The sequence below is a fragment of the Astatotilapia calliptera genome, chromosome 20 (assembly GCF_964374335.1).
Source record: "Astatotilapia calliptera chromosome 20, fAstCal68.1, whole genome shotgun sequence".
NCBI classification, from domain to species: domain Eukaryota; kingdom Metazoa; phylum Chordata; class Actinopteri; order Cichliformes; family Cichlidae; genus Astatotilapia; species Astatotilapia calliptera.
The window spans coordinates 11731213-11742553 of record NC_137441.1 but is presented as its reverse complement, the minus strand read 5'-3'; the positions used below and the strand labels follow the sequence as shown (position 1 = coordinate 11742553).

The following is an 11341-nucleotide window of genomic DNA, read 5'->3' as shown; positions in this document are numbered from 1 at the left end:
AGAACTATATATATTTTAAAGTTCTTTTATTGGTTACACACTGTTCGCCTTTTATTGGTTTTTAAATGTCTTAATGGTCTTGGGCCTTCTTATCTCTCAGATCTGCTTTTACCATACGAACCCTCGCGGACCCTGAGGTCCTCTGGTACTGGCCTTTTGATTGTCCCTAAAGTCAGGACACATACTCACGGAGAGGCAGCGTTTCAGTGGTATGGTCCTCGTCTGTGGAACAGCCTGCCGGAGGAGCTCAGGGCCGCAGAGAACGTACATGTTTTTAAGAACAGGCTCAAGACCCACCTTTTTAATTTAGCTTTTACTTAGCGTTTATTTATTTTATGCTTATTTATTCTATCCTGTTATTCTATTATTAATTTAGGATTTACCTAATATTTGTTTGATTTTATTCTTATTCATTTTTTAATCTTCTTATTCTATTTATATTTATATTGTATCCTGTTCTTATTTATTTTATCATTTTACCCTATATATATTGTATTGCGTCATATCTCCAGTGTTTCCTCGGAGGGCGCTCTCTGCACTGGGGCTGTTATTGACCGTGGCTGCTGGGTCTCTCGGGTCCTCTCAGCCTGGCTGGGGGGCTCCTTTGCCTCCCTCCTGCTGTGTGCCCAGCCTGGAGGCTGCGGTCTGTGACCGGCTCCCGGTGCAGACGGCTCCCTGTTATAGTGTTTCCTCACTTGGCTCATGCGAGCCCAGCCCAATTTTTACTCTTTAAGTGTGCGCGTGTGTGTATGTGTGTGTGGGTGGGGGGATATATGTGTATTGAGAGTGTGGGGAGTGAGTTGGAGGGTGGGGTGGGCTGCTTTTAACTATGTAAAGCACTTTGTGCTACATTTTCTCTGTATGAAAAGTGCTTTATAAATAAAGATTGATTGATTGATTGATTGATATATTTACCAAGAATCTGATGATATTTATAAGTGTGACCAGGTGTCCCACTTGGAATGAAACACTACTTCTTATTCTTTTTCACCCCTTAATATATATATTTAATGGTTTTGCTTTTTAAAATGCATTTTATTTCATCTTTAATCTTTTTTTTGTTTTTGTTTTTACTATGTATTCTGCTTTACGCCATTTTTTAAAAAATGTTTTGGCTGCTCTAACGCCTGCTTTTGGGATATATAAAGTAAACCTTATCTTACAAAATGTGTCCCACATTTTGAGAGTCTGACAAGAAAAAACTGTGACTGTACTGTGACATTATTTATGCTCATCGTAGATACTTTTACACGAATTACACATAGATATTTGCCCATGAAATTATTTATGTCAATCCTGTTAACTGCATGGTTTGTTAATTTTCAAGTTCTGCTTATCTATTATTATTTTTATTTTTTTGGTCTAGCCAGGCAGGGAAGCATTTTACACTTTTTTGTATGTTTTTTTTTTTTAACACAAAACAAAAAAAAAACTAAAAAAAATTATGCTCTCCTTTTTTAAAATTTTCACATTTTCCAAGCCATCCAGTGGTTTGGATCAAACCCTGATTGGTGGCCCATTCTGGCTCTCCGGACTTATGTTTAACATCCCTGGTCTACTGTGTCCTCTGTTGTCCCACATAAACAGTAAACAAAGTGTCCAAAATAAAAGCAGAAGAACATTCGTTTGTACCATTAAATAAAAGGATACTCGTGGTGAACAAGCTGCTCCTCCAACCCTATTAGAAGATGAGCTCTCGTGCACGGCCCTCCTCCTGCGGCTCGCGCACTGCGCAGCGCTCATTGGTTGGCGCGACAATATAAAGTTCCGCAGTGACTCCTTCACTGACTGCTGCTCAGCCTCACTCACTCACTGCAGGAGGACAGCGTGTACGGTGCCCGGCGTCCGAGAGGATTTACCAAACTTTCCCGCATTTGCACTCGGGCTTCCTTTGAAGGTCTCCCTGTTTTATTCCAACATGAAGGAGCGAAGACTCACACAGCCGTTTGTAGGGAGGTGTAAGCTGGTGCTGGTTGGGGACGTCCAATGCGGTAAAACAGCGATGTTACAAGTCTTGGTGAAGGACTGCTATCCAGAGGTATGAGATTTCTGCACACGTCTCATGTGTCTGCAGTCGTTTTAGGATCAATACTGAGGAAAAATCCCTAAAAAATGTCCCATTATCATTCATTTATACGATGTTGTAGATTCTGTTCTGCATATTTTTGGGGGGTATAATTGGTATAATTATAAATAGTGTGTAAGCTATAATAATGAGATTTTTTTTAGCTCACACACACATATACATATATATAATGCTGCTTACATTTAAGCATCAAGTCATGAACTGATGTGTTGATTTTGTTTAAATGTAAAAAAAAAGAAGCAAAATTTAATCTAGAATAATATGTGAGAATATGTTGTAATTTCTTTTCTCACTGACTGATTAATTAAATCTACTTGTTTCTGTGTGTGTTTGTCTTTTTTAAATCTCTTTCTTTAATTGTTTCCAGACTTATGTCCCTACTGTGTTTGAGAACTACACAGCCTGTCTGGAGCTTGAAGACCAGCGTGTGGAGCTCAGCCTTTGGGACACATCAGGTGAGCTCCTCTTCTGTCTACCCTCAATTCAGTGTTATTTTAACTTTTGGTGCTTAGGTTGGGCAGTAAAGTAAGGTAATTTGGTTCACTGCTGGGATAAAGGGTCATTATTGGGAAACTCAGCCAGCCGGGAGTTGGTGAATCGAACCACGTCCCGTGTATTGTTTGGCTTACAGTTTTGTTGCTGTTTACTCAGTCTTCACATTCTGTCAATCCTGTTTTGATGCAGTTAAGCAGCTTTTCAGTGGTGTGAGATCTGCTGAGAGATCAGTGATCGGCAGGTCTGAGCCGCAAGCCTGCCTGGATTACTTTAAGAACATCTGGAGCCAAACATCCAGTTTTGAATCTGAAATCCTAATGAGCCAAATCTAGATTAAAAAGAGACCCCGGTTTGAAAAACTATGAAACTGTTATTACGAATAAATAATCCTGATGGCTGGTAGACACATAAAATAAATCTGCTGGTTGTTGCTTTTTGATCCTTACATCCTTTTTTTGTGATTTCAACATTAAATCATTTATTATCTGTCATAAAAACTGAGAACAATACCAGCAAGCCTGGTGTGTTTCAATACCAGACCAAAACCTTCATATATGCAGTTTACAAAGATATTAGACTAATAAAAAATGTGGTGTTTACCATTCGTGTTCGAAAACGGCCTTAAGTAAATAATCAATTTAGCAGCTGATTCAATTCCAGCACACTCAGCTGATCAATCAAGCCTGAATTTGCTGGCCTCTGGCCTCAACGTGGACAAAGTCAAGCTATCAATGTCACAAAAGAGTAAAGCAAAAGTAGATTGAATTATTTAGGTCTTAAATATAAAGCACACACCAGAATTTGCTGCTTCTAGTTTTTTTAATGTGATTTTTTTTTTTTTTAAGTTAAGATTTCTGGGCTTGTAGGTTGAACAAATCAAGGTCTTAGCAGATGTTTCCATAACCTCTGTGAAAAGAAAAGAAATCAGCAGATAACGTATCATGAAAACAATCGGTTGTTTCTTCTTTTGTTTTTTGTTTTTTAGTTCCAAATGTTTCGTGTGCTTTGTGCCTCTGGGTTAATGTGCTAACTTCAGCTGACTTTTGAATGTACATAGAAATTATGTAAATAGGATCAATAAGCAAAGCCATCCGGTGCACTACAGATTTATTTCATAACAGCACTGGCTGAGGTTTTGTGTTCAGAGGAAGTTGAGCGGTGCCAGTTGGCCTTCAGTGGGGTTGTTTAACAGGGGGGCGAGGGGGATGCCTCGTCCACGCAGGGGGTGGAAGTCCACACGAGTGTGGATGAGCGCGTGTTTGTGCGCGTCCCTTCTTTACTATGCGTGTAACCGTGTGTGTGCGGCGTACAGTCGCTGTGAACAGAAGGCACCAGTGAGGGATACTGAGAGTAAAGAGAAGCATGACCTCCTCACTGCCTTATGGTGTGTGCTGCTTTGAAAAAAGAGGTCTTATGTAACTGAAAGCAGCACTGAACTAATGTAGGTTTGTGTGTTTGTCTCCCACGAAGTGAAAACTTTCTGGACAGTCACCCTTTCCAGAGGAAACGTTGCATAAGACCGATTTACATTTAGAGCACAAACATAAACACGAGCTTCCCATCTCTCTTTGTTTTGCTTATTAATTCCGCTTTCCTGTTGTCTTTATTCAAACATGTAGAAGACGTTTTCTGATAATGGATTTCAATATTTTCACATTTAACCAAGCTAACTGTTCGGTAGAGAAATGAAGAGTGAGTGTTATAACTTCCTGAAGCACAAATTGGTTCCTCGAGATGTCTTAAGGTATTCGGTGTCCACAGAATTTGATATGTCTTATAAACTAATTATTATCATTTCAGATTTACTGACACTGCCTAAGGAGGAAAAAAAAGAGATTTTTACCCTATTTCTATGTGCATCTTAAGTTTCTTTGCATATGAAAGGCTGTTTTATTTCTGATTTATATTAAGGCAGTCTTATAGTCCTCTTGGTGTACAAAGATGAGTGCAGCTCCCACCATTTGCTTTTTTGTGTGAGAGTAGAGCGGACAGTTGCAACAGCTCCTGTTTGCTCAGCTAAAAGGGTTTTGTGTGCGTGTGTGTGTGTTTGGCTTGTCTTGTTTGTGTGTCCAGGCAGGGGGCTGCTAATGTGTGGGAGGTGGTAGGTGCTAGAAGTTGTGTCCTCTTTAGATATGTCTGCCTCCTCTTTCTCAAGCCTTACATCACCCTGGATAGTTATGTGACGGCCGCTTTGATTCCCTCTGAAAGATAGAGATTGTGTAAGTTGACTTACTTTGCAGCTTTAAGTCCAAAAATTTAGACGGGCTGAACCAACCAAGAGTTCGTTTGAACAGGGTTGCTTCTTGGCAGTAATATTGTTGTAAAACGTTTAGTTATTGACTGTAAAGCTCATCAAGATAACATGATTGTTTGTTTGTCCAGCTGGGGGACTAATAGAAAAATCTATCTTTGCTATAATTATGACCTCTTATATCAGCACAGAAGGCTTGAAGTTAACCTCGGAGGACAGGAGAAGGAAATTACATTTTAGTGTTAGTGTGTGCGGAGTGATTAGGTAGCAGAGGGAAGACAATAGAAAGCGGACGTCCTGTCAGTCTGTTTTTAGCACTTCCTGAGAATGATATAAAAAAAAAGTTGCTTTTTTTGGAATTGTAAGCTAAATATGCTTCCTTAATGTCATAATTCACTAGGACAAACAAGGTGTTATACAATGCTCAGGAGGAGGTTTTTATATGTTAGGGCTTTAAGTTTGATAGAGGAAAAAGCCTTCAAATACATTTTAAAAATGTGCAATGATGTCAAGGTATCTGCAAGGGCTAAGAAATCAGAAGATCAACCTTTAATACTAAAGGTATTAAAGGTACTACTCTCCTTTAAGTGAGATTTAAGTGGACAACACAGCCTCTCAGTACAGTGATTGCTCCACAAAAGACTATAGTGAAGCAAATAATCATAATTAAATTGTGGGTACTATAGAGCAGTGCTATAAAAGTTGATGTTATTTTGCAGCAGGTGTATGTAAATTCGTATTGTTTTTGCTGGTTTCCATCGAGCTGAGTATTTGAAACTGTGGATCGTGAAATACAGCGTAAAGTTTTGGAGTAATTGTTTAAAAATTTAAAAGAAGCATTTGGACAACTAAAAGTGTTACATTAAGATGGATAACAGTTCCTTATGTAGCAGGTTGAATATAAGGCTTCAGCTAGCAGTAGTTTAGGTTGGGTTAGCAAAAACACTAGATGTAGCTGGGAGGCAGTTAGCTAAAAAAAGACAGCAACAATCCACCTAAAAGCATAACATAAATCTGTATATTATATCTTATTTGTCTATACAAATACCACTGTGTGAGAGTTGTTATGGTCTGTAGTCTGTGGACTCTGTGTTTCTGCTTAAGTTTATTAATATTCTGTGGTTTTGTTTATTTTGGGTTGTTTGTGATCATCTCTAGTGTTTTGTGTCCTCTGTGCTCTCCTTTTCCACGTTTCAAGTTTCTATGTTCTGTCACCCCAATCTGTGTTAAGTTTGCGTGTTTAGAGTGTTGTCGGTGTGTTTCCTGTTTTATTTTGAAGGTCAGTTTCTCTTGTCAGTGTTTCAAGTTTCGCTTCCCCTTGTCATGTTATGTCCAATTAATCCCAGCCGTGTCTCCCTTCTGTCTCACGGTCCCTGATTGCCCTGTGTGTATTTAAGCCCTGTGTTTTCTTGGGTGCGTTGCTGGTTCGTCTGTGTTCTTTTTCTGCTTCATTCTGTTATTTCTGCGTTTCATGGCGGCGTTTTGTTAGTTTCTCCCAGTATAGGTTTTTTAGGCTACATCTACACGTACCCGGGTATTTTTGAAAACGCAGATTTTTCTATGCGTTTGCACCTTTCGTCCACACGTAAACGGCGTTTTTTAAAAACTCCGGCCAGGGTGGATATTTTTGAAAACTCCGTTTTTGCATTTACGTGTGGACAAGAAAACGCAGCGTCAAAGGTGTGCGCCTTTTTTGACGTCACACTGTGCGCCACGTTATTGTTTCGGTGAAATGAATTTCTACAATACTGTTACTGTTAATTGTACTCTCTGCAGTGTTTAAATGCTTACATATACACACACAGTTACTGTTCCTCCACACATAGAATAGAATAGAATAGAATAGAATAGCCTTTATTGTCATTGTACAGAGTACAACGAAATTGGAGTGCCACTCCCTTGGTGCAAGTTTCAATAATAAATATAAATGTAAAATATAAAAAGTACAAAAAAAACAATCGTAAGTACTCAAACAATAGTATGTACAATATATACAGGATAGCAGCATTAATATAATGACAGTGACGGTATGGAATAGGTTCAATTGTTTTTGTGCTTATTTACTACGGTGATAGCTCTGGGAAAGAAGCTATCCCTGAATCTGTTTGTCCTGGTTTTATGTGACCTGTACCGTCGGCCTGACGGTAATAGTTCAAACAGTTGGTTGCTGGGGTGAGAGTGGTCCTTGATGATATTGCCAGCTCTGCTGAGGTACCGAGAGTTTGCAGTGACCTCCAGGCTGGGCAGAGAGCAGCCAGTGATCTTCTGGGCTGTGTTGATGACCCTCTGCAGTACTTTCCTGTCTGCAGCTGAGCACCCTGCATACCATGTTGTTATGCCGTATGTTAGGATGCTCTCTATGGTGGCTCTGTAAAATGTCACCAGCAGCCTCTCCTCCAGGTTGTTCCTCCTGAGCACTCTCAGAAAGTGGAGATGCTGCTGGGCCTTTTTAACCACCGCTGTAGTACATACGACTAGGATCTGCTTCTATGCCCCATCTTTGTTTACTATTTCCCACCGAGGCTTCTAGACTTCTGATTGGCCAACATTTCTACACGGTTAGGAATATATCGCCACCTGTTGCTTTGGCATGTTCCTAGCAGCGTTTTCCTTCATTTCTGCGTTTACGTGTGGACGGGATTATTTTTTAAAACGAAAACAGAAAATCTCCATTTTCAAAAATACCCGTGTACGTGCGGACGTAGCCTTAGCTTCTGTTTTTGTTTGTTTCACTTACCGGTTTAATAAAGTTCACCTGCATCTGACGCTTGGGTCCTACTTTCAACCTCCACTCGTCTGCCAATGCAGACGTGACAAGAGTAATGTGTTTGATGCTGTTGAATAATGTTTTGAACAACAAACATTGCAGAAAAATGAAGAAGACGCATATACATTTTTGCAGCTTTGATTATCAGTTGCAGTTCAGTGAGTGGCGATAACAACAGTTACTGCGCTTGACTGAAAAGCAGTCTGACAGTAGAGCCCACTGACATTGTAGATTGTTGAACCATGCTAGCTGCTTTCATCTCTTTTCATCCAGAATGGAGATTATTTGAATTCTTCACTACAAAGATAAAGAAAAGTGTTTTCCAAGAATGTTACATACCTTCCAACCACAACCTTCCAACTCTTGCACGAGAATTTATGTTTAGAATTAGAATTTAAAATTAGAATTTATGTTTTTTTTCATTAGGGAATAATAAAGTATTCTGGTTCTGATTGTGATATAGAGATATACTAATTTTACTAACAGGCCATTATTTTAGGTACACATGTTCAGCTGCTTGTTGCAAATATCTAATCAGCCAATCACACGACAGCAAGACGTCAAGATGGTCAAGACAAACTGCTGAAGTTCAAACTTAGCATCTGCTGCAGCTCACAGATGGCAGGGTCATAATTTGGCATCATGAAAGCATGGATTAATCCTGCCTATCATCTGCTGTTTAGTGTTTGTTGTTACGGTTTAGTGGATAATATTTTCTTTGCATACTTTGGGGTCATTAGTACCAAGTGAGCATTATTTAAAAGCCACAGCTTACCCAAGTATTATTGCTGACCATGTCCATCCCTTTATGACCACAGTGCACTCATGTCACAAAGCTTAGATCATCTCAAACTGCTTTCTTGAACATAAGAGTGACTTTACTGTACTCAAATGAGCTCCACAGCCACCAGTGTGTATGTCTTTATTAGAGAACAAATATGTAAAGAGTCTACCTGAACATTTAACCAGGGTTTCTATTTTATCATTCAAAACTCTGGTATGAAAAGTTTTCTATTGAATCATTGAAAGATAGTTGCACTGTCTGACTCACTGAGTTAGTGGACTTTTCTGGAAAATTTCCCATCAGTGGGAAGGCTCCAGGCTTTGTGAAACTCTCATGAGCTTGGCAGGGGTGTATGTGTCTGTTTGTGTTTGTACTGTGTTAATGTGAGTAGGATGACTGTGATGGAACATTATAATACTGTCAGCTGGCACACCGTAGAAAGAGCAGTCATATTTTTGTTTTTGCTGGCTAACAAAATTGAAAAAAACCTTTCAGTTTTCAGAGATGTTGTTTCGTGCCGAGTGGCCGACTGTGGAGGGTTGTGTTCTTAGGACCGAAGAGCACGACACAAGAAGCAGGTTATAGAAATAAAAAAGTAAAAGCTTTACTTACAAAAATAGGTTCAAGGATGGAAAGTCCAGGCAGGCAGACAAAGCACACAGTCCAGGCAGTGATAAAGTCAAAGTACAGGCAAATTTAACCCCGTAACGACTAATGTGTCATATTTGCTACATGAGATTTTGTGTGTTTTTGAGACTTTTACATCATCATCAAAAAAAAAACTTCAACATTAAATCAACAGTAAATTCAACAATAAATAAAAATTGTGAGATGTAGCAAATATGATACAAATTAAAACTCATATGCTCAAATTAATATTTAATTAATCTAAACTATTGTCAGAAGGTTCAATAAACACTCATTTTTTAAAATTGCATTTTCTTGCCATTAATTCGTTGTTCAGGCTTTGAATGACTAAAAAGAAATCAGAATCAGAACCACAATGTTGCATAGATGTGACATAAACTGCCAGTCTGACATATAACTAGCAGAGGAATGGGTGTATACACTGTGTGGAAAAATTAGTAAAGGTGAGCAAAGCCCCTAAAACAAGCAAAACATTTATTAAAAATGAAAACTGTGGTGTATTAGAACACCATCTTATGCATGCTACCCATTCTTTGCACCTGTGGCAGCTGATCCATTGTGTGCGATGCCTTTTTAAGACAGTGGGGTGCACACATTTGTCAGAGTGAACATGTCCCAGGTGATGCAGCAGGCAGGAAAAGCAGTGCAGGCGGGAGTGACTGGTCTAAAGAGACAGCAGAATGGATCACGAGACGCAAAAACCAAACTAAATGAATGGAGAAGCTCGGAATCTTAAATCTCTAGCTTCCTAAATTGCATATTTAGAAAATTATGGTCTCATTTTGTCAATTCTCTGTCTCGTTAGGTTCTCCGTACTACGACAATGTCAGGCCTCTCTGCTACAGCGACTCAGATGCAGTCCTCTTATGCTTTGACATCAGCCGACCGGACACAGTAGACGGTGCACTCAAGAAGGTATGTATCCCTGCAGTTTGCCCTCATTGATCAGTTGTCTGCCATCCCTCATGTCTATTCTTGCCCAGTTAAACCTGTTTCCTTTATTTGCAGTGGAAAGCAGAAATCCAGGACTTCTGCCCCAGCACTCGGATCCTGCTAGTAGGCTGCAAGACGGACCTGCGCACAGACGTGTGCACCCGCATGGAGCTGTCCAATCAGAAACAGGCTCCAATCTCCCACGAACAGGTTTGTTCCTCATCAACTTTTTGCTCCTTAGTATCTGCTTAAGCTTCTGTCTCCATCCTGTCTACAAGCCCCTCCTTTGTCTTTGATTTCCTCCGACCCAGACTCATCTCTTCCTTCAATTTTATAGGGTTCATCATTAGCCAAGCAGCTTGGAGCCGAGGCTTACTTGGAGTGCTCAGCTTTCACATCAGAGAAGAGCATCCACAGTGTTTTCCGTACCGCGGCTCTGGCCTGCATGAACAAACTCCAACCCACCAATAAGCCCAGCCCAGTCCGGCGCCTCTCCAAGAGACTCCTACACCTGCCCAGCAAGACGGAACTCCTCTCCTCCACCTTCAGCAAGGACAAGTCCAAGAGCTGCTCCATCATGTGAATACTACTAAGATAAATGTGGCAAAAGGACAAACGAACGAGACTGTTGCTGGCTCAGCGGGGGTGCCTGGTGTGCAAGGGAAAGAGAGCAATTATGTGGATTTTTACAAAGCCTCTCTCTCTCTCCTTTGCAGCTTCCTCCTGCAAACTCCTGTCAACCGCTTCCAGAAAAATCACTTTCTATATTCAACTCCAGTGCTGAAGTTTGATCATGACTTGCCACCAGCATCACAATATCTGCAGAGAGAGAGAATTATGTTTGATGTTCAATTAAACCATGTGCTAGCAGAGCATAACAGGCGCTTTAAGGTGCTGTGAATCGTCTTGAATAAGGTCACTACTGCCTCTTTACCAAAGGAAGGGTTTGTAACTATTACATCTGACTGCATTTAAAATTCTGAAGGCAGTGCCCTTTCCCATCCATCTTTGTTTGAATGTCTGTCTGAGGTCACCGTATGGGCTGAGTGACGAGATTAAATGTAAAATCTGACATCTGACAGGAATTGGTATCAACAGAAATACGGTGCGGGGGATTGAAAATGGCAGGCCTTGGAGAAATTCCTCTCCCAGCTGACCCCTCTTGGTATATCGGTTGGAAATTAAAGCTGACAGTGGAGAAAAGGTGGGGAGAGAGAGGAGGGGTTTGGCGAGCAGAGCGCTCATTTGCAAAGGCAGCGGGAGGACAAACCGAGAGCTCGTCTGAAGGAGCACAATGTGACTCAGCACTCACATGATCTGCAAAACAGTCACGGGTTGGACGTGCTGTGCTTAAAAACAAATAAACAAACACGTGCA

At 40.4% G+C, this 11341-nt stretch overlaps 1 protein-coding gene across 1 annotated transcript; it reads left to right on the top strand.

Moving 5' to 3' along the window:
* Window positions 1-1777: 1777 nt before the first annotated feature.
* LOC145423299 (rho-related GTP-binding protein Rho6-like) lies at window positions 1778-11341 on the top strand. Its single transcript, XM_080295589.1, has 5 exons — window positions 1778-2038; window positions 2454-2541; window positions 9837-9946; window positions 10040-10174; window positions 10302-11341. Exons 1-5 carry the CDS (start codon window positions 1919-1921, stop codon window positions 10545-10547), a joined length of 699 nt encoding a protein of 232 aa, XP_080151715.1. The 5' UTR covers window positions 1778-1918; the 3' UTR covers window positions 10548-11341.